Genomic DNA, 23,607 nt, shown 5'->3' on the forward strand with positions numbered 1-23,607 from the left:
CTCTCTCTCTCTTCACTCTCACCGCTCGCAAATTGGAGCAGCAACCTCTCCTCTCTATCTTTCCTTCTCACCGTCGCTGCTAGCTTCACTCTTCCGGCGACGTGTGGCCACTCCGCGTCGCCATCCACCTCCTTCTCTCAATTCTCCTTTTTCTAAAACGATCTTCTCCAATTCAATAGCCCTAGCTCTCTCTCCGCCTCACGCCGCCTGTTCTCGTGCCGGTGCCCTGATCGCTGGCTGTTGTGCGACCCAGGTCCGTTGCCGAGCCTAGGGCTCCAACCGCCGCCATCATCTTGCTGCCTCGCGAACTCCGTCGGCGTTGCTGGGAGAGCAACGCCGCTGCTGTTCTGACGCACCGCCTCTGCACACCCTCCGTCGTATGCTTGCTGTTCGGATAGCCCCGAATCGGTATCCAGCAGCCCCGACTGAGCTCGAAACAACCTCGCCGGTATCCGGCAGCCCCCGATTTCAAACGGAACAGCCCCGAAACCAACCCGAACATCTCCGATTTACCCCAAAAGATAAGTTCTTTTACAGTTATGTTCTTTCGTTTCAGTTTTCAATTCGCAGCAAAGGGGGTTTCAATTGTGATGTTCGATCGGTGTTGATTGTTTTAATTTGGTTTCACATGAGAGTTCCGATTATTTTTGTATGATGAGCATGCTTGTGAAATTGATGAATTGAATTGAAGAGGGCAAAAGTTTATACCTTTGTGCAAGATTTGGTCTCTGCCAAGAGAGCTTGGAAGATAATTAGTGAATACCAAAATTTCCTTAAGAATTGGGAATGAGAGTGAGAAGAATTTGGTGGCTTCCTCTCTACTGTTCTTGCTCGAAATTTGGTGGGACGTGAGTCCTACTTTTAAAGTATTAGTTTTATAATAAAATGCGAGTAGAAATGAGTTAGTGGAATATGAGGTCTATTATAAAAAATGGTAAAAAGTGAAGTGTATCAAATTTTTAGAAATGAATTAAAATAGTAATATGTATCAAATTTTGAGGAAAAATGAATTAAAATAGTAATATGTATCAGTAATGATTATCTCTATTAAAGTTCACATTAATTCTATGACAAACAAAGGGAGATAGATATATATCGATGCAAACTCACCACAAAAATGACTTAATTTAAACAAAAAAGACATTGAAATCCTGATTTTTTGAATTTGAAATGTATATTATAATAACCAAAACTTACTACTCCAATGAAATTCACTCATTATAAATGGTTTAGAAACCCTAATAAGAGTTTTAAAAAATAAAACTTAAAAACAATTAAAAGACTATTTATCCAGTTAAATGAATCATCAGCTCGTTGGGCAAGCACGGTGCGAATTTCAAATAATTTTGACACAAGTGTGCGCGAGAGAGAGAGATCGAGAGAAGAACAATAAATATACTTGTTTCCGAGCAAACGATGGAGGTCGATGATGGCTGCAGTTTCTTCCCCGGTGAAATTTCCTCTCTTGAGATCAGGCCTAAGGTAGTTGTTCCATCGAAGCCGGCAGCTTTTGCCGCATCTCAACAGACCTGCCGCATAAAATTAAATCAAAATAAATATATACAGACCATGATTATAATGAGATGAGATGAAAGAGATATACCAGCAGCTCCAGGAATAGATTGCCAGTTGATTACACCATGCTCATTGATATGCTTGGTGAGAATCTCGTCTTCTTCTTTGGTCCATGCCCCTTTCTTAAGACGGTCCATGTCTAATTCTATATCTATTTGTGTGTGTTTATGTGTGTGTTTCAGCTTCTAACATATACAGGCAATGCAGAGTGAGTGAATGTGTGAAGAGAGTGAAGAGGGAAGAGGGTTTATAAATGAGGGAAAAGGGAGTGTGGGATAAAAAGAGACAGAAGGGATAGTGATGGTTGACTTAGTTGGGGTTTGTGTGTGGTTGGGAGTGCGTTTTGAATTATGCTTTATTCATTAATTGGGTTGGTAGGTCTGTTTTTATGTCTTATCTTTCATTTATTTTCCAGTATTTAATCTTTTATTTTTCTTTCTTTATAATCTCTTGATCCCTACATTTTGTTTTTCTATGCTTTATGTGGTGTATTATTCTTTTTCTTTTTATTATTAAATATTTGATTCAATACATGATGCTTTTTAGTAATTTTTTCTGTGTGATGTGGGTGGTTTTGACCGATGTTAAGGATTTAAAACTGTTGAACATCTATATAGGTATGTATCGAGAATATATTGTTCTTGCTATTGGATATTTATATACGTGGATACAAACAATATAGTACATTTATATGCGGGATTTGATCGAACGTTGCAAACAAACAGTAAGACTTAACACGAAAGCATTTTGTCCGATGTGCTTTACCTATATATTCAACGCACAATCTTAATTATGAATGGAGATCTTATTATATAATGTTTGTATTTTTCGATGCGACAAGAATTACTAATAATTTATCCATATTAATTATGAATTGAGATCTTATTATTGTTTGTATTATTTGATGCGACAAGAATTAATAAGAATTTAGCAATAAATATCCATTTTTCAACGCGACAAGAACTACTAACAATTTAACCATAAATATCCATTTTCTTCTTTTACATCAATAAATGAGATCGTGTCCATATTCCTTGAAATCGAACGGCTGCAAAACGCATGATTAATTGTGGCATATTAAGTACTAGTTGGTTGGATGGACCTCAAAACTCAATCCTAAGACTAGCTATAGCTGGTAATATCAACTCATCCCTCATCTCATTCCAATTTTCGTTTTGCAAAATTTGTTATTAATTTTATATAGTCTTGTACTTATTTGTACAGTTTTTTTTGTTCTCTTTACAATATTAATTCATAAGAATATTTCTGAAACATATAAAGTTGGAAATATGCAAGAACTGGCCAATATTCTATTGAAGTAAAAAAAGAAAATGAATATTTATGGATAAATTGTTAGCTATTCTAGTTGCGTTGAAAAATACAAACAATAATAAGATCTTGATTCATAATTAATATAGTCAAGTTATAAGTAATTCTCGTCGCGTCGAAAAATACAAATAATGATAAGATCTTCATTCATAATTAATATGGATAAATAGTTACTAATTCTGGTTGCATAAAAAAACGAACAATATATAATAAGATCTCGATTCATAATCAAGATTGTGCGTTGAATAGTTAAAACACAACGGACAAAAAATGTTTTAATGAACAAAAAGAAACAATAACTACCAATTTACACCACATAAAGTGCCAAAAATGTTTTTAATGAATAAAAAGAAACAATAACTACCAATTTACACTATATAAAGCGCAAAAATATAAAATGGTGGGGATGAAAGAGATTTGAGTGCAAGACAAAGAAGATATTAATTAATAGAAAATAAATGGTTCTTACCACATAAAAACATAACTACCTAACAAAAAATAATGCACCAAGTAGTATGATTCTCGCTTAATTTTCCAAATTTCTAATATAACAAAACAGATTGACTTGGAAAACTTTGTGTTTCCAAATCACATAGCATGGGATGTGATATTCTATCACAAATTATCAATTAGCTGGCCTATTTAAACAATAAATAAGAACAATAGGCAAAAAATATGTCAAGAGGATAATGTTGAAATTCACAAATAAAAACTGGAAAGAACCAAAATTGTAACTTATTTTTCTCAAATTTACAAAAAAAACTATGTCATAAAGACAAATTAACATATCTAAAAAAATTACAATCTTGATAAAATTAAAAACTCCCTCCGATTCCTAAACTATTTTTTTTTTGGTCTGTTTTCTAAAAATGGAAACTTTCTATTTTTAAGGAATAGACCCCATAATCCACCAATACACTGATGCCATTCCAAAGTTCTAAATTTGTCGCATTTCACTTTTTGCCATTTTTAGTAGTGGACCTCACGTTCCATTAACTTAATCCCACACACATTTTATTATAAAATTAATATTTAAAAGTAGGATCACATTTCAGTCACTTTTTCAACTCACTTTCTATTACATTTCTTAAAACTCATGCCCGGTCAAAATATGACAAAATTTAAGGGATGAAGAGAGTATTTGATGTTTACCCCCCCTTTGTGACTTATTATAATATGATGATATATTGATTAGTTTATTTTTTGTTTTCTCGTAAGTTTACAACAATTCAAATTTTACTAAATTAATTACTCTTACTCGATTAGTAAATTAAAAATTAAATAAGTTACGTTACTACAAAAACGGTGAAAATTGTAAGAAAATTAGGCAATTTTTTTTCCTTTTCTAACTTTAATAAAACAAATCCAAAAAATAGATTTTGCTAGAATAAAATCTCTTAGAGTTCGTTCGGTACACATAATTTAAATTTTTCAACACGACAAGAATGACTTGAAAATATATATCTATATTAATTATGAATCAAGATCTTATTACTCTTAGTATTTTTCAACGCGACAAGAATGACTTACAATTCCATGATACGGAACAGAGCCTTATTTCAGTTTAGAAACAACACAAGTTATAATTGGAATCACAGCTGATAGCAAACTACGTAAAACTCTACATAAATGCAACTCCAAAAGCTTGACTAAATCGCAAGGTTATCTATATATGAACTCATCATGAATAACAAAGAGAAAACTGCATTCATATTTTTATTTCAAAAAGGCCAAAAACTTCCACATTTAATCAAAGGGTACAGACTCAGACACAATGACAATAAGTTAATGATAATTGTTGAAGAGCCATTTCCAAAAAAATGTGTTAATTTTGAGGCTTCACTCGATGATCAGTAAGGATTTGAAGGTCTGATGGAAAGATCCAAATTAATTTGGGAACTAGGTCTGATAGATAGATCCAAATTGATTTGGGGACGAGGTTGGATGGATACATCCAAATTGGTTTGCGGACGAGGTCTGGTGGAAAGATCCAAATGGATATTGCGACGACGATTCGCAGCCGTAAAAACATTAAAACCGGCGTTGCATCTGACCATCAAGGGCACGTCCCTATGCGTATAGAAAATTCTAGGGTTTTGGTTTATCGATAGTGACAGATTGAGGTTTATGTGGGTTTGAGGGTCGATGCCACGGCCGATGAGCATCCGTCTAACATGAGTGTTCCAGTAGTTCTTGATATCGTTGTCCGTTTTCCCGGGCAATTGGGAGCAATAAGAGCCCATCTGCATAATTAATTAAGATAGTTAATGAATTGCTTAGTAATGATTAGCTCTATTAAAGTTCACATTAATTAATTCCATGTCTAACAAAGGGAGATATATATATCGATGCAAACTCACCACAAAAATGACTTAATTTAAAGAAAAAAGACATTGAAATCCTAATTTTTTGAATTTAAAATAGTAAGTATATTATAACAACCAAAACTTACTACTCCAATGAAATTCATTATAAATGGTTTAGAAACCCTAAAAATTTTAAAAACTAAAACTTAAAAACAATAAAAAGACTATTTTTCCATTTAAATGAATCATCAGCTCGTTGTGCAAGCCCAGTGCGAATTTCAAATAATTTTGACACAAGTGTGCGTGAGAGAGAGATCGAGAGAAGAACGATAAATATACTTGTTGCCGAGCAAACGATGGAGGTCGATGATGGCTGCAGTTTCTTCCCTGGTGAAACTTCCTCTCTTGATATCAGGCTTGAGGTAGTTGATCCATCTAAGCCGGAAGCTTTTGCCGCATCTCAACAAACCTGCGGCATAAAATTAAATCAAAATAAATAAATATACACAACAAGGATTAAAATGAGATGAGATGAAAGAGATATACCAGCAGCTCTAGGAAGATGCTCAGTGATATGCTTCGTGAGAATCTCGTCTTCTTCTTTGGTCCATGCCCCTTTGTTAAGATGCTCCTGCTGGGGATTGGAGCCCCTTGCACAGCGGAAGACATGCATACTCAAATAGATCTGTATATCTGATTTATTTGTGTATGCATGTCTTCCGCTCGAGCATGTCGCACGGATAGAATTGCTTGTATACAAGCAATTCTATCCGTGCGACATGCTCGAAATATGCTTTTCAGTATACCAATCCTAACAGCTCCATGTCTACTTGTATATCTATTTTGTGTGTGCGTTTCTGTGTTTATGTGTGTGTTTTAGTTTCTAACATACACAGGCAACGCAGAGTGAGTGAATGTGTGAAGAGAGTGAAGAGGGAAGAGGGTTTATAAATGAGGGAAAAGGGAGTGTGGGATGAAAAGAGACAGAGGGGATAATGATGTTTGACATACTTGGTGTGTGTGTGGTAGGGAGTGTGTTTGAATTATGCTTTATTCTTTGGGTTGGTAGGTCTGTTTTTATTTTTATGTGTTAATTTTCATTTATTTTCTATTATTTAATCTTTTATTTTTCTTTCATTCTAATCTCTTAATCCCTACATTTTGTTTTTTTGGCTTTATGTGGTGTATTATTCTTTTTGTTTGTTATATTTGATTCATTACAAGGTGCTCTTTAGTTTTCTGTGTGTTACGCGTGGTTTTGAATTTTGACCCATGTTGAAGATTTTTTTTCAATTTTACTGTTGAACTATATATGTATGTATCGAGAATATATTGTTCTTACTATCGGATATACATGAATACAACCAATACAATACATTTATATGCGGGATTTGATCGAACATTGCAAACAAACAGTAACACTTAACAAGGAAACATTTTGTCCGCTGTGCTTTTACTATTCAATGCACAATCTTAACTATGAATCGAGATCTTATTATTATTTGTATTTTTCGATGCAACAAGAATTACTAACATATTATCTATATTAATTATGAATCTAGATCTTATTATTGTTTGTATTATTCAACGTGACAAGAATAACTAACAATTTAGCTATATTAATGATGAATCAAGACCTTATTATTGTTTGTATTTTTTGACGTGACAAGAATGACTTGAAAATATATATCTACATTAGTTATGAATCAGGATCTTGTTACTCTTTGTATTTTTCAACGCGACAAAAATGACTGACAATTTATCCATAAATATCCATTTTATTTGTTTACATCAATAGAATATTGGCCAGTTCTTCTATATTTCCAACTTTATGCTTCATAAATATTCATATCTATTAATATTGTAAAGATAAAAAAGTACTCCCTCCGTCCCCCATAATTTGTCACCATTTGACCCGGCACGGGTTTTAAGAAATTTAATAGAAAGTGGGTTGAAAAAGTTAGTGGCATGTGGGTCCTACTTTTATATATTAGTTTTATAATAAAATATAAGTGAGAATGAGTTAGTGGAACATGTGGTCCACTACCAAAAATGGTAAAAGTGAAAGGTGACAAATTTTTAGGGACGAACGAAAAAGGAAATAGGTGACAAATTTTCAGGGACGGAGGGAGTAAAAAATAAAAAAATACAAATAAGTACTACTATAAGATAATGCATAAGTAATACTCCCTCCGTCCAAAAAATTTCTCATTTGTGGACGGCAGAGTTTTTATAAGATATAAGTAAAGTAAGAGAGTATGGAAAAAAGTTGAAAGAAATAAGGAGAAAAAGTGGTAAAATATAAGCGATAAACTTTTCATTTTTGAAAATGGGAATAGTTTCTTTGGAAATCTACAAATAGCAAAATAGGACTATTTTCTGTGGATGAATGGAGTAAATGAGAGTCATAAGACCGTGTCTAGATTCCTTGAAATCTAACGGCTATAAAATGGCATATTGAATTAGCAAATAAGTAGTTGGATGGACCTCAAAACTCAAGCCAAATACTAGCTGGTAATATCAACTCATCCCTATTCTTATTCCAATTTTCGTTTTGTAAAATTTGTTAATAATTTTTAAACGCGACAAGAACTACTAACAATTTAGCCATAAATATCCATTTTCTTTTTGTACATTAATGAATATTGGCCATTTCTTTTATATTTCCAACTTTATGCTTCATAAATATTCTTATCAATTAATATTGTAAAGATAAAAAAGTAAAAAATAAAAAATACAAAAAATAGGATATTGTATAAGTAATACTCCATCCACTCACAAAAAATAGTCTCATTTGTGGACGACATATGTTTTAATATAAAATTGGTAAAGTAAAAGAGTACAAGAATAAGTAGGTGAAGTAAAAAAAATAAAGAGAAAAAATGGATATAGTATGAGAGATAAATTTTACATTTTCAAAAATGAGAGTATTTTTTTTGGACATCCCCAAATAACATAATATCATAATATGACTATTTTTCATGATGAATGGAGTAAATAAAGTCACGAGACATATTTATTTAGCAAATAAGTAGTTGGATGGACCTCAAAACTCAAGCCAAATACTAGCTGGTAATATCAACTCATCCCTCGTCTCATTCCAATTTTCATTTTGTAAATTTTGTTAATAATTTTATATTATCTTGTACTTATCTGTCCAGCTTTTTTATTACTGCTACTTTTTTTTTTCTACTTTTTATCTTTACAATATTAATAGATAAGAATGTATATGAAACATATAAGGTTGGAAATATGCAAGAACTTGACAATATTCTATTGATGTAAACAAAGAAAATGAATATTTATGGATAAATTGTTAGTGATTCTTGTCGCGTCGAAAAATACAAACAATAATAAGATATTGATTCATAATTAACATAGATAAATTATAAGCAATTCTTGCCGCGTCGATAAATATACCATATTGGTGGTATTTACGTATATAAATATCTGATAGTAAGAACAATTCTCAAGCCTAAAAAAATTGAAAAATTCCTGAACCGCACAAAGAAAACTAAAGAGCACATTGAAATCAGTCTGAAGTTTTAATAAATAAAAAGAATGGCTCTTTATATGAGCCTAAAAACAAAAATTGCCAATTTACACCACATGTATAAAGTAAAAAAAAAAAAAAATGGTTGGGATGAAGAGATTTGAACTAACGAAAAAGAATAGATTAATTAATGAAAAAAACAAATGGTTGGGATGAAGAGATTTGAACGAAAAAAAAGAAGAGATTAATAACTGAAAAATAAATGATTCTTAACACAAAAAGACATAACTACCTAAAAAAAATAATGCACAAAGTAGTATCTCACTTATATGTTAGTACTATCTTTCTAAATTTCTAATATAATAAAACAGATTGACTTGGAAAACTTTGTTTATCCAAATCACATATCATGCGATGTGACATTCAATGCATTGTAAAATTTAAACTCCTTTTTCAAATATGTTTTTCCATGACAAAATTTTCAAGTTTCTATTATTTTCCTATAAATATTTTCAAGTGAAATGCGATAAATATTTTGGGACCGACGAAAATGGAAAAATGTGACAAATTTTCTGGGACGGAGGGATTACTAATTTTAGGCTCGTATGAGGAGCTATTCTTTTTGTTTATTAGCTATTTAAATTCATTACAATTAATGTGCTCTTCAGTTTTCTACGTTGGGTTTTTACTCATGTTGATGAATCTTTCAGTATTTTGTTGGCAGTTTTGCATTGGATGGAAGATTATGTACATTCAATGGGATATTTTTACTATTGGACTATATCTTTATCGAGAATTGTTCTTGCTATCAGATATTTATATACGTGACTACAATCAAAATTAACAAATAAACTTAAAAACAATAAAAAGACTATTTCACCATTTAACGAGACTCCTATTAATGGACTTTGTGTGTGCATTGTTTGTGCAGTGTGCGTATAGTGTATGAAAGTGCCTAATTATATTAATTTTTTAATTATTAGAAACTTTTATCATCTACTTTTGATATGAAATTCAAATTGTGGAATTGGAATTGTAATTCAATTCCAAATCCAAATACTTCGTGGTACCAAACATTGGATTTGGAATTCATGACACCGATTCCGATTCCGCTTGCTCAATTTCATGATACGAAATAGAGCCTTACTTCCGTTCAGATACGACGCAAGTTTTAATTCAACTCCAAAAACTTGACTAAATCGCAAGGTTAACTATGAACTAATAATCAATAACAAAGAGAAAATTAAACTGCATTCATATTTTTATATCAAAAAGGCCAAAACCTTCCACATTTAATCAAAGGGTACAAGCTCAGACACAATGACAATTAGTTAATAATAATTGTTGAGAGCCATTTCCAAAAAAATGTGTTAGTTTTGCAGCTTCACTCGAAGATCAGTAGGGATTAGGAGGTCTGATGGAAAGATCCAAATTAATTTGGGAACTAGGTCTGATAGATAGATCCAAATTGATTTGGGGACGTGGTTTGATGGATACATCCAAATTGATTTGTGGAAGAGGTCTGATGGGAAGATCTGAATTGATTTGCGGACGAGGTCTGGTGGAAATATCCAAATTGATATTAGGACGACGATTCACAGCCGTAAAAGCATTAAAACCGGCGTCGTTTCTGACCATCAAGGGCGCGTCCCTATGTGTAGAGAAAATTCTAGGGTTTTGGTTTATCGATAGTGATGGATTGAGGTTTATGTGGGTTTGAGGGTCGATGCCACGGCCGATGAGCATCCGTTTGATATGAGTGTTCCAGAAGTTCTTGATGTCGTTGTCCGTTCTCCCGGGCAATTGGGAAGCTATAAGAGCCCATCTGCATAATTAATTAAGATAGTTAATGAATTGCTTAGTAATGATTAGCTCTATTAAAGTTCATATTAATTCCATGACAAACAAAAAAAGGTATATATATATATCGATGCTAACTCACCATAAGAATGACTTAATTTTTTGAATTTGTAATACATTATAATAACCAAAACTTACTACTCCAATGAAATTCACTAATTATAAATGGTTTAGAAACCCTAAGAACTTTAAAAAATAAAACTTAAAAACAATAAAAAGACTATTTTTCCATTTAAATGATTCATCAGCTCGTTGTGCAAGCCCGGTGCAAATTTCAAATAATTTTGACAGAATTGGTGTTTTCTGCATTGTTCGTTGAAACTGCATCATGTACTAATTAATTGTGTGCGCGCGCGAGAGAGAGATAGAGATAGAGAGAAGAACATATATACTTGTTTCCGAGCAAACGATGGAGGTCGATGATGGCTGCAGTTTCTTCCCTGCTGAAATTTCCTCTCTTGAGATCAGGCCTGAGGTAGTTGTTCCATCGAAGCCGACAGCTTTTGCCGCATCTCAACAGACCTGCCGCAGAAATCAAAATAAATACATACACACCAAGATTATAATGAGATGAGATGAAAGAGATATATATACCTGCAGCTCTAGGAATATGTTGCCAGTTGCTTACACCATGCTCAGTGATATGCTTGATGAGAATCTCGTCTTCTTCTTTCGTCCATGCCCCTTTGTTAAGATGCTCCATCTCTAATTCTATATCTATTTTTTGTGTGTTACTGTGTTTATGTGTGTGTAAACAGAGTGAGTGAGTGTGTGAGGAGGGTGAAGAGGGGAGGGGGGGATTATAAATGAAGAAAAAGGGAGTGTGGGATGAGAAGAGATAGTGCTGTTTGACTTAGTTGGTGTGTGTGAGTCAAATACTACTTGAGTGGTTGGGAATGTGTTTCAGTTATGCTTTTATTTTTTGAGTTGGTAGGTCTGTCTTTATGTGTTAACTTTTTCCATTATTTAATCTTTTGTATTTCCTTTGTTCAAATCTCTTAATCCCTACATTTTGTTTTTCTATTCTTTTTGTTTATTAAATATTTGATTCAAAGTGCTTTTTAGTTTCTATGTGTTATTAGTGGTTTCGACCATGTTGAGGATTTTTTCAGTTTTACTGTTGGACTATATAGGTATGTATCGAGAATATATTGTTCTTACTATCGGACATTCATATGCGGGATTCGATCGAACGTTGCATACAAACAACAACACTTAACAATGAAACATTTTGTCCGTTGTGCTTTAACGATTCAACCCACAATCTTAATTATGGATGGAGATGTAATTATTGTTTGTATTTTTCAATGCGACAAGAATTACTAACAATTTATCCGTATTACTTATGAATCGAGATCTTATTATTGTTTGTATTATTCAACGCGACAAAAATTACTTAGTATAATTTAGCAATATATATCCTTTTTTCAACGCGACAAGAACTACTAACAATTTAGCCATAAATATCCATTTTCTTTTTTTACATTAATGAATATTGGCCATTTCTTTTATATTTCCAACTTTATGCTTCATAAATATTCTTATCAATTAATATTGTAAAGATAAAAAAGTAAAAAATAAAAAATACAAAAAATAGGATATTGTATAAGTAATACTCCATCCACTCACAAAAAATAGTCTCATTTGTGGACGACATATGTTTTAATATAAAATTGGTAAAGTAAAAGAGTACAAGAATAAGTAGGTGAAGTAAAAAAAATAAAGAGAAAAAATGGATATAGTATGAGAGATAAATTTTACATTTTCAAAAATGAGAGTAATTTTTTTGGACATCCCCAAATAACATAATATCATAATATGACTATTTTTCATGATGAATGGAGTAAATAAAGTCACGAGACATATTTAATTAGCAAATAAGTAGTTGGATGGACCTCAAAACTCAAGCCAAATACTAGGTGGTAATATCAACTCATCCCTCGTCTCGTTCCAATTTTCATTTTGTAAATTTTGTTAATAATTTTATATTATCTTGTACTTATCTGTCCAGCTTTTTTATTACTACTACTTTTTTTTTTTTCTACTTTTTATCTTTACAATATTAATAGATAAGAATGTATATGAAACATATAAGGTTGGAAATATGCAAGAACTTGACAATATTCTATTGATGTAAACAAAGAAAATGAATATTTATGGATAAATTGTTAGTGATTCTTGTCGCGTCGAAAAATACAAACAATAATAAGATATTGATTCATAATTAACATAGATAAATTATAAGCAATTCTTGCCGCGTCGATAAATATACCATATTGGTGGTATTTACGTATATAAATATCTGATAGTAAGAACAATTCTCAAGCCTAAAAAAATTGAAAAATTCCTGAACCGCACAAAGAAAACTAAAGAGCACATTGAAATCAGTCTGAAGTTTTAATAAATAAAAAGAATGGCTCTTTATATGAGCCTAAAAACAAAAATTGCCAATTTACACCACATGTATAAAGTAAAAAAAAAAATGGTTGGGATGAAGAGATTTGAACTAACGAAAAAGAATAGATTAATTAATGAAAAAAACAAATGGTTGGGATGAAGAGATTTGAACGAAAGAAAAAGAAGAGATTAATAACTGAAAAATAAATGATTCTTAACACAAAAAGACATAACTACCTAAAAAAAATAATGCACAAAGTAGTATCTCACTTATATGTTAGTACTATCTTTCTAAATTTCTAATATAATAAAACAGATTGACTTGGAAAACTTTGTTTATCCAAATCACATATCATGCGATGTGACATTCAATGCATTGTAAAATTTAAACTCCTTTTTTAATATGTTTTTCCATGACAAAATTTTCAAGTTTCTATTATTTTCCTATAAATATTTTCAAGTGAAATGCGATAAATATTTTGGGACCGACGGAAATGGAAAAATGTGACAAATTTTCTGGGACGGAGGGATTACTAATTTTAGGCTCGTATGAGGAGCTATTCTTTTTGTTTATTAGCTATTTAAATTCATTACAATTAATGTGCTCTTCAGTTTTCTACGTTGGGTTTTTACTCATGTTGATGAATCTTTCAGTATTTTGTTGGCAGTTTTGCATTGGATGGAAGATTATGTACATTCAATGGGATATTTTTACTATTGGACTATATCTTTATCGAGAATTGTTCTTGCTATCAGATATTTATATACGTGACTACAATCAAAATTAACAAATAAACTTAAAAACAATAAAAAGACTATTTCACCATTTAACGAGACTCCTATTAATGGACTTTGTGTGTGCATTGTTTGTGCAGTGTGCGTATAGTGTATGAAAGTGCCTAATTATATTAATTTTTTAATTATTAGAAACTTTTATCATCTACTTTTGATATGAAATTCAAATTGTGGAATTGGAATTGTAATTCAATTCCAAATCCAAATACTTCGTGGTACCAAACATTGGATTTGGAATTCATGACACCGATTCCGATTCCGCTTGCTCAATTTCATGATACGAAATAGAGCCTTACTTCCGTTCAGATACGACGCAAGTTTTAATTCAACTCCAAAAACTTGACTAAATCGCAAGGTTAACTATGAACTAATAATCAATAACAAAGAGAAAATTAAACTGCATTCATATTTTTATATCAAAAAGGCCAAAACCTTCCACATTTAATCAAAGGGTACAAGCTCAGACACAATGACAATTAGTTAATAATAATTGTTGAGAGCCATTTCCAAAAAAATGTGTTAGTTTTGCAGCTTCACTCGAAGATCAGTAGGGATTAGGAGGTCTGATGGAAAGATCCAAATTAATTTGGGAACTAGGTCTGATAGATAGATCCAAATTGATTTGGGGACGTGGTTTGATGGATACATCCAAATTGATTTGTGGAAGAGGTCTGATGGGAAGATCTGAATTGATTTGCGGACGAGGTCTGGTGGAAATATCCAAATTGATATTAGGACGACGATTCACAGCCGTAAAAGCATTAAAACCGGCGTCGTTTCTGACCATCAAGGGCGCGTCCCTATGTGTAGAGAAAATTCTAGGGTTTTGGTTTATCGATAGTGATGGATTGAGGTTTATGTGGGTTTGAGGGTCGATGCCACGGCCGATGAGCATCCGTTTGATATGAGTGTTCCAGAAGTTCTTGATGTCGTTGTCCGTTCTCCCGGGCAATTGGGAAGCTATAAGAGCCCATCTGCATAATTAATTAAGATAGTTAATGAATTGCTTAGTAATGATTAGCTCTATTAAAGTTCATATTAATTCCATGACAAACAAAAGGTATATATATATATATGACCGATCCGTGTCATGTTAGGGGTAATTTAGGAATAAAAAATATTAGTAACCGTCGTTCCGTTTCTTAGGCGCTGATTAATTGGGATTTGGGAGTAATTACTGCACACGCCATTCTATTTCACTCTCTTTCAACAAAAACTCTCCAATTTCCCTCAAATCTTCTTCTTTTTCTACCACCAAATCAACAAAAAATCGTCTCGGCCCCTCAAAATCGTCGTCTCCTCCACAGATTCGTCGTCTCCTCCAAATCAAAGTGTATCCGCCTCAAAATCGTCGTCTTCTTCACAAAATCGTTGTTTCCTCCACAAAACCGATTCCTCCACGATTTTGGAATCGGCGAAGACGGTGAACCAAAAGCCTACTTCAACAATGGTGGACACTCGAGCATCTAGATTCGCTAGTCATGACGGAAAAGGTTAGTAAGATTTTGTTCAATGCTTGGCTTAAATTTGACTAAATCAGGCAAAATTTTCACTTTAGTTGGTTGTTCGGCACGTAGTGTATCAGAGAACGAACGTGAAGAAGAAGATTCTGCGGATCCCAAAAGCACCGAAAGGTATGTCGATTTCATTTTCTAGGATTTGGATGCATGTAGTTTTGTTTCGATTTTGGAACTGTGGTATTTAATTGTGGTTTTTTGTTCCATAAGCAAAAGGCCAAACCTCTTCAATGGCCCAAGTATTCGTTTAGTATGACACAAAAAGCGTAGTTGATGATTTTGGTTATTATTAGTGTATTCGTCGGTCGTATGACCCAGCGCCAGCTTATTATGCCCCAATTTAACCAAATGTTTCCATGACTGAAATCCTCGTTTAGTATGACCCAAAAGTATAACTAATGTTTTTGGTTATTGGTAGTGTATTCTTTGGTCGTATGACCCAGTTGCAGCTTATTATATCCCAATATAACCATATGTTTCCATGACTCAAATATATGATTAGTATGACCCAATAACATAGTTGATGTTTTTGGTTATTGTTAATGTATTCTTTGGTCGTACTAATATTTGCAACCCATGACCAGCTTATCTAAGCTGATATATTTCATATAATTGCTCTTTTAGTATGATGTTTGATACTATTTTCCAAAGTATTCGGTTCGACAAACATAGTGAATCGCAGGGTGGTCTCGCAAGAAGAATCGACGTGAAACAAGGAAACATAACTAACATAAATGAGTTACAAAATTGTGTTGGTACACCACATACTGGAGTAAACAAGGTATATCTTGTGTAATAATTCTTTACTTTTATTGATTAATGATCTAAATAGGGTTCTATCATGGTTTTATCGTACAGTATGTAGAAATTATTATTGCAGATCTATGACATACGAAAACATTAGTTAATATTACTATTTTTTTAGTTTGTTTCGGAGATTAGTATCTTCACGGCTATAGGAAGGAATCAAAGCTCGATTCACCTACGGTTGTATTCCAGAGACATTGGTATGGATGACACATTAGTCCTCACAGTACTACTCCATTGTTGTTGATACTAACACATTGCATGTTTTGCAGAGGACGTTCTTTTGTAAGTATTTGACAATGATTGGTTATCACAGTCAATGCAAATCAGTGATCAACGTACCTATTCAGAGGTTGAAGATGAGTTGGAGAACGACAGACAATGTTGATGACAGTTGGGTTTATTTGCTTAGACACCTTGAAGTCTACATGGGTGAAAGAGAGGGTCAATGGAATTGTGGACTATCGACTAAAAACAAAGGTGTGCTTCAGTATTTAAGAGCTAAATACAACCGTGTGTTTATGGTGGCAGGAAATAATCATAGCGCGTTACTGAATAAAGAGGCGGCATCTAAACATTACGCAAAGGAGAACAAAGAAAAAAATGATCAACGTAGAAAATATGATAGCTAACTACGGATCTCGCCAAATGGTTATGTCGTAACTAAAATTAGTGAAACTTTTTGTTCATTTCTTTAGAGCTTGTAATTCTCTTGTTTTTAAATCATGTTTATACGACGGCTGGATTTCATTGGTACTATATACTATTTCATATGTAAGATGCGATAAACATTACTCGATACATTGAGTCATAATAAATGAATATTTGTGTCATAGAATTGTTAGGTTAATTTGTGTCATAATATACCAATATTCGAGGCATGACGTAAAACTACTTAGTACCAGAATGCCTTATACAATTTGATTGAAATGTTCGCATGAAACAAACTGATTAGTAGTACGACCGAAGAATATTCTCGTGTTATGAACATATTAAAAAAAAAACAAATACGCGACGGGTATCATGTTTTAAACATATTTAAAAAGCTAGCACAACAGAAGAATGCATAGCAATAACTAAAAACAACAGTTATGCTTTTGGGTCATGCTAAACGATGTTTTGAGTCATGAAAATATGTGGGTATATTGGGTCATAATAATCCAATATTCGAGTCATGACATAAAACCACTGTTTTGTATGCCAAAAACTTAATCTATTCTTTTGGGTCATATCCACCCATCAATTCAGTCAACAACTTGAAAGTGAGAGAAGGGCCGATATTAGCACCAGCACAATCCGTAATAAATTTTTGATGAACTGGATCAAGTTGACGATTTAATCTCATGAACTTCTGGTGTTGTATCAAAACCATTGGGTGATTGTGTTCTTCGCTCAAATGTTGAATGACATAACCACGGTCTGAATCGAATTTGAATGCAACCCGAGCATTACATCCACATTTTTCGATTTACGTCGTCGTTTGGGTTGTTGATCGCTAAATTTCTGTTCACCTTCTCTGTTACACACTATGTAAAACCATATGGTGAGATCATTAGCCTTCTTTGAACCATTCTTCCTTGTGTCAAAACCAACACGACAACCATAGTTCTCGTAAAATTCAATGGCATTGTCCAATGTGGGGAAGCTACGACCAACAAATGGTTTAAGCTCTATAGGGCATTCTGGTGTATTTAAATCTGTAATAATTCATAATCAGAACACACCTAAAAACTAACGATGAAGTAAAGACAAGTTTCCTTGTTCCATCGAAGCCGACAGCTTTTGCCGCATCTCAACAGACCTGCCGCAGAAATCAAAATAAATACATACACACCAAGATTATAATGAGATGAGATGAAAGAGATATATATACCTGCAGCTCTAGGAATATGTTGCCAGTTGCTTACACCATGCTCAGTGATATGCTTGATGAGAATCTCGTCTTCTTCTTTCGTCCATGCCCCTTTGTTAAGATGCTCCATCTCTAATTCTATATCTATTTTTTGTGTGTTACTGTGTTTATGTGTGTGTAAACAGAGTGAGTGAGTGTGTGAGGAGGGTGAAGAGGGGAGGGGGGGATTATAAATGAAGAAAAAGGGAGTGTGGGATGAGAAGAGATAGTGCTGTTTGACTTAGTTGGTGTGTGTGAGTCAAATACTACTTGAGTGGTTGGGAATGTGTTTCAGTTATGCTTTTATTTTTTGAGTTGGTAGGTCTGTCTTTATGTGTTAACTTTTTCCATTATTTAATCTTTTGTATTTCCTTTGTTCAAATCTCTTAATCCCTACATTTTGTTTTTCTATTCTTTTTGTTTATTAAATATTTGATTCAAAGTGCTTTTTAGTTTCTATGAGTATAATTTAGCAATATATATCCTTTTTTCAACGCGACAAGAACTACTAACAATTTAGCCATAAATATCCATTTTCTTTTTTTACATTAATGAATATTGGCCATTTCTTTTATATTTCCAACTTTATGCTTCATAAATATTCTTATCAATTAATATTGTAAAGATAAAAAAGTAAAAAATAAAAAATACAAAAAATAGGATATTGTATAAGTAATACTCCATCCACTCACAAAAAATAGTCTCATTTGTGGACGACATATGTTTTAATATAAAATTGGTAAAGTAAAAGAGTACAAGAATAAGTAGGTGAAGTAAAAAAAATAAAGAGAAAAAATGGATATAGTATGAGAGATAAATTTTACATTTTCAAAAATGAGAGTATTTTTTTTGGACATCCCCAAATAACATAATATCATAATATGACTATTTTTCATGATGAATGGAGTAAATAAAGTCACGAGACATATTTAATTAGCAAATAAGTAGTTGGATGGACCTCAAAACTCAAGCCAAATACTAGCTGGTAATATCAACTCATCCCTCGTCTCATTCCAATTTTCATTTTGTAAATTTTGTTAATAATTTTATATTATCTTGTACTTATCTGTCCAGCTTTTTTATTACTACTACTTTTTTTTTTCTACTTTTTATCTTTACAATATTAATAGATAAGAATGTATATGAAACATATAAGGTTGGAAATATGCAAGAACTTGACAATATTCTATTGATGTAAACAAAGAAAATGAATATTTATGGATAAATTGTTAGTGATTCTTGTCGCGTCGAAAAATACAAACAATAATAAGATATTGATTCATAATTAACATAGATAAATTATAAGTAATTCTTGCCGCGTCGATAAATATACCATATTGGTGGTATTTACGTATATAAATATCTGATAGTAAGAACAATTCTCAAGCCTAAAAAATTGAAAAATTCCTGAACCGCACAAAGAAAACTAAAGAGCACACTGAAATGAGTCTAAAGTTTTAATGCATAAAAAGAATGGCTCTTTATATGAGCCTAAAAACAAAAATTGCCAATTTACACCACATAAAGAGCAAAAAAAAAAATGGTTGGGATGAAGAGATTTGAACTAACGAAAAAGAATAGATTAATTAATGAAAAAAACAAATGGTTGGGATGAAGAGATTTGAACGAAAGAAAAAGAAGAGATTAATAACTGAAAAATAAATGATTCTTAACACAAAAAGACATAACTACCTAAAAAAAATAATGCACAAAGTAGTATCTCACTTATATGTTAGTACTATCTTTCTAAATTTCTAATATAATAAAACAGATTGACTTGGAAAACTTTGTTTATCCAAATCACATATCATGCGATGTGACATTCAATGCATTGTAAAATTTAAACTCCTTTTTTAATATGTTTTTCCATGACAAAATTTTCAAGTTTCTATTATTTTCCTATAAATATTTTCAAGTGAAATGCGATAAATATTTTGGGACCGACGAAAATGGAAAAATGTGACAAATTTTCTGGGACGGAGGGATTACTAATACAATCAAAATTAACAAATAAACTTAAAAACAATAAAAGACTATTTCACCATTTAAATGAGACTCCTATTAATGAACTTAGTGTGTGCAGTGTTTGTGCAGTGTGCGTATAATGTGTGAAAGTGCCTAATTATATTAATTTTTTAATTATTTGAAATTTTAATCATCTACTTTTGATATAAAATTCAAATAGTTGTAGAATTGGAATTGTAATTCAATCCCAAATCTAAATACTTTGAGGTACCAAACATTGAATTTGGAATTTAAAACACCGATTCCGATTCCACTTGCTCAATTCCATGATACGGAACAGAGCCTTATTTCAGTTTAGAAACAACACAAGTTATAAATGGAATCACAGTTCACAGCTGATAGCAAACTACGTAAAACTCTACTTAATTCAACTCCAAAAACTTGACTAAATCGCAAGGTTAACTATGAACTCATCATGAATAACAAAGAGAAAACTGCATTCATATTTTTATTTCAAAAAGGCCAAAAACTTCCACATTTAATCAAAGGGTACAGACTCAGACACAATGACAATTAGTTAATGATAATTGTTGAGAGCCATTTCCAAAAAAATGTGTTAATTTTGCAGCTTCACTCGATGATCAGTAGGGATTAGGAGGTCTGATGGAAAGATCCAAATTAATTTGGGAACTAGGTCTGATAGATAGATCCAAATTGATTTGGGGACGAGGTTGGATGGATACATCCAAATTGGTTTGCGGACGAGGTCTGGTGGAAAGATCCAAATTGATATTGGACGACGATTCGCAGCCGTAAAAACATTAAAACCGGCGTCGTTTCTGACCATCAAGGGCACGTCCCTATGCGTATAGAAAATTCTAGGGTTTTGGTTTATCGATAGTGACAGATTGAGGTTTATGTGGGTTTGAGGGTCGATGCCACGGCCGATGAGCATCCGTCTAACATGAGTGTTCCAGTAGTTCTTGATATCGTTGTCCGTTTTCCCGGGCAATTGGGCAGCAATAAGAGCCCATCTGCATAATTAATTAAGATAGTTAATGAATTGCTTAGTAATGATTAGCTCTATTAAAGTTCACATTCATTAATTCCATGTCTAACAAAGGGAGATATATATATCGATGCAAACTCACCACAAAAATGACTTAATTTAAAGAAAAAAGACATTGAAATCCTAATTTTTTGAATTTAAAATAGTATATTATAATAACCAAAACTTACTACTCCAATGAAATTCATTATAAATGGTTTAGAAACCCTAAAAATTTTAAAAACTAAAACTTAAAAACAATAAAAAGACTATTTTTCCATTTAAATGAATCATCAGCTCGTTGTGCAAGCCCAGTGCGAATTTCAAATAATTTTGACACAAGTGTGCGTGAGAGAGAGATCGAGAGAAGAACGATAAATATACTTGTTGCCGAGCAAACGATGGAGGTCGATGATGGCTGCAGTTTCTTCCCTGGTGAAACTTCCTCTCTTGATATCAGGCTTGAGGTAGTTGATCCATCTAAGCCGGAAGCTTTTGCCGCATCTCAACAAACCTGCGGCATAAAATTAAATCAAAATAAATAAATATACACAACAAGGATTAAAATGAGATGAGATGAAAGAGATATACCAGCAGCTCTAGGAAGATGCTCAGTGATATGCTTCGTGAGAATCTCGTCTTCTTCTTTGGTCCATGCCCCTTTGTTAAGATGCTCCATGTCTACTTGTATATCTATTTTGTGTGTGCGTTTCTGTGTTTATGTGTGTGTTTTAGTTTCTAACATACACAGGCAACGCAGAGTGAGTGAAGAGGGAAGAGGATTTATAAATGAGGGAAAAGGGAGTGTGGGATGAAAAGAGACAGAGGGGATAATGATGTTTGGCATACTTGTGTGTGTGTGGTAGGGAGTGTGTTTGAATTATGCTTTATTATTTGGGTTGGTAGGTCTGTTTTTATTTTTATGTGTTAATTTTCATTTATTTTCTATTATTTAATCTTTTATTTTTCTTTCATTCTAATCTCTTAATCCCTACATTTTGTTTTTTTGCTTTATGTGGTGTATTATTCTTTTTGTTTGTTATATTTGATTCATTACAAGGTGCTCTTTAGTTTTATGTGTGTTACGTGTGGTTTTGAATTTTGACCCATGTTGAAGATTTTTTTTCAATTTTACTGTTGAACTATATATGTATGTATCGAGAATATATTGTTCTTACTATCGGATATACATGAATACAGCCAATACAATACATTTATATGCGGGATTTGATCGAACGTTGAAAACAAACAGTAACACTTAACAAGGAAACATTTTGTCCGCTGTGCTTTTACTATTCAATGCACAATCTTAACTATGAATCGAGATCTTATTATTATTTGTATTTTTCGATGCAACGAGAATTACTAACATATTATCTATATTAATTATGAATTTAGATCTTATTATTGTTTGTATTATTCAACGTGACAAGAATTGCTAACAATTTAGCAACATTAATGATGAATCAAGACCTTATTATTGTTTGTATTTTTTGACGTAACAAGAATGACTTGAAAATATATATCTACATTAGTTATGAATCAGGATCTTGTTACTCTTTGTATTTTTCAACGCGACAAAAATGACTGACAATTTATCCATAAATATCCATTTTATTTGTTTACATCAATAGAATATTGGCCAGTTCTTCTATATTTCCAACTTTATGCTTCATAAATATTCATATCTATTAATATTGTAAAGATAAAAAAAAAACAATAAATGCCAATTTACACCACATAAAGCGAAAAAAACAAATGGTTGGAATGAAGAGATTTGAACGAAAGAAAAAGAAGAGATTAATTTATGTAAAAACAAATGGTTGGGATGAAGAGATTTGAACAAAAGAAAACGAAGAGATTAATTAATAAAAAATAAATGATTTTTAACACGATAAAACATAACTACTTAAAAAAAAATAATGCACAAAGTAGTATCTCAATTACATGTTAATGTTAGTACTATCTTTCTAAATTTCTAATATAATCAAACAGATTGACTTGGAAAACTTTGTTTTGGAAAACTTTGTTTATCCAATCACATATGATGCGATGTGACATTCAATGCATTGTTAAATTTGAACTCCTTTTTTTAATATGTTTTGCCATGACAAAATTTTCAAATTTCTAGTATTACCCGATCGAAAACTTTGTATTGAGATATTTTAACATGTGAATTAAAAATAAATTGTTCGTCAATCCACTAATTACTAATTGATTTTAGAATGTCATTAGTGTTTTTGGTAGTCTCCGTTCACCTATCGGGCGTGTACACTTTAATAAATGAGACTGTATCTTTGCTTACCTTGGAATCTAAGAGCTGCAAAATGCATAATTATTTGAGGCTTATTGAATTAGATAATAATTAGTTGAATGGACTTCAAAGCCCAAGCCCAAGCCCAATACTAGCTAGTAATATCAAGTCAACCCTCATCTCATTCCAATTTTCGTTTTATAAATTTTATTACTCCAATTAATCTAATTCGTAAATTTTAGTTAGCTCTCAAGTCTAAAATCAATACCGAATGGACAACTTTATGTTGCTGCGATATTCACATGTGAACTGGTCATGTGAAATAAAAGTAGATCGCCAATCCTCTTATCTATAATTAGTTTTAGAATGA

General features: G+C 32.3%; 3 protein-coding genes and 2 pseudogenes across 3 annotated transcripts; 1 reads left to right on the plus strand and 4 right to left on the minus strand.

Annotated features, from left to right (window-relative positions):
• Positions 1–23,607, plus strand: part of LOC125202462 — a 41,932-nt pseudogene that overhangs the window by 5,860 nt on the left and 12,465 nt on the right.
• On the minus strand, positions 153–1,712 carry LOC125193181 (transcription factor MYB90-like). The gene is made up of 3 exons (XM_048090939.1): positions 1,604–1,712; positions 1,416–1,529; positions 153–502 (listed from the first exon to the last, which is right to left on the minus strand). The coding sequence occupies exons 1-3, from the start codon at positions 1,710–1,712 to the stop codon at positions 153–155; spliced, it is 573 nt and encodes a 190-aa protein (XP_047946896.1).
• Positions 4,755–5,883, minus strand: LOC125193190 (annotated as a pseudogene).
• On the minus strand, positions 10,099–11,266 carry LOC125193201 (myb-related protein 330-like). The gene is made up of 3 exons (XM_048090960.1): positions 11,158–11,266; positions 10,956–11,085; positions 10,099–10,528 (listed from the first exon to the last, which is right to left on the minus strand). The coding sequence occupies exons 1-3, from the start codon at positions 11,264–11,266 to the stop codon at positions 10,099–10,101; spliced, it is 669 nt and encodes a 222-aa protein (XP_047946917.1).
• LOC125193208 (transcription factor MYB7-like) lies at positions 20,381–21,662 on the minus strand. The gene is made up of 4 exons (XM_048090972.1): positions 21,575–21,662; positions 21,368–21,497; positions 20,841–20,969; positions 20,381–20,429 (listed from the first exon to the last, which is right to left on the minus strand). Exons 1-4 carry the CDS (start codon positions 21,660–21,662, stop codon positions 20,381–20,383), a joined length of 396 nt encoding a protein of 131 aa, XP_047946929.1.

The sequence above is a fragment of the Salvia hispanica genome, chromosome 1, assembly GCF_023119035.1.
Source record: "Salvia hispanica cultivar TCC Black 2014 chromosome 1, UniMelb_Shisp_WGS_1.0, whole genome shotgun sequence".
Lineage (NCBI taxonomy): Eukaryota > Viridiplantae > Streptophyta > Magnoliopsida > Lamiales > Lamiaceae > Salvia > Salvia hispanica.

Bases quoted from the DNA above. Each gene is read 5' to 3' on its own strand.
- LOC125193181 (XM_048090939.1), bottom strand. From the start codon at position 1,712: ATGGACCGTCTTAAGAAAGGGGCATGGACCAAAGAAGAAGACGAGATT. The intron at 1,530-1,603 runs GTATATCTCTTT...TTTATGCGGCAG, and splicing joins ATCTATTCCTGGAGCTGCTG to GTCTGTTGAGATGCGGCAAA. The intron at 503-1,415 runs GTTTGCTCGGAA...GGTAAATCGGAG, and splicing joins AGCCATCATCGACCTCCATC to ATGTTCGGGTTGGTTTCGGG.
- LOC125193208 (XM_048090972.1), bottom strand. From the start codon at position 21,662: ATGGAGCATCTTAACAAAGGGGCATGGACCAAAGAAGAAGACGAGATT. The intron at 21,498-21,574 runs GTATATCTCTTT...TTTATGCCGCAG, and splicing joins GCATCTTCCTAGAGCTGCTG to GTTTGTTGAGATGCGGCAAA. The intron at 20,970-21,367 runs GTATATTTATCG...TTAATTATGCAG, and splicing joins CATCGTTTGCTCGGCAACAA to ATGGGCTCTTATTGCTGCCC.
- LOC125193201 (XM_048090960.1), bottom strand. From the start codon at position 11,266: ATGGAGCATCTTAACAAAGGGGCATGGACGAAAGAAGAAGACGAGATT. The intron at 11,086-11,157 runs GTATATATATCT...TTTCTGCGGCAG, and splicing joins ACATATTCCTAGAGCTGCAG to GTCTGTTGAGATGCGGCAAA. The intron at 10,529-10,955 runs GTATATATGTTC...TTAATTATGCAG, and splicing joins CATCGTTTGCTCGGAAACAA to ATGGGCTCTTATAGCTTCCC.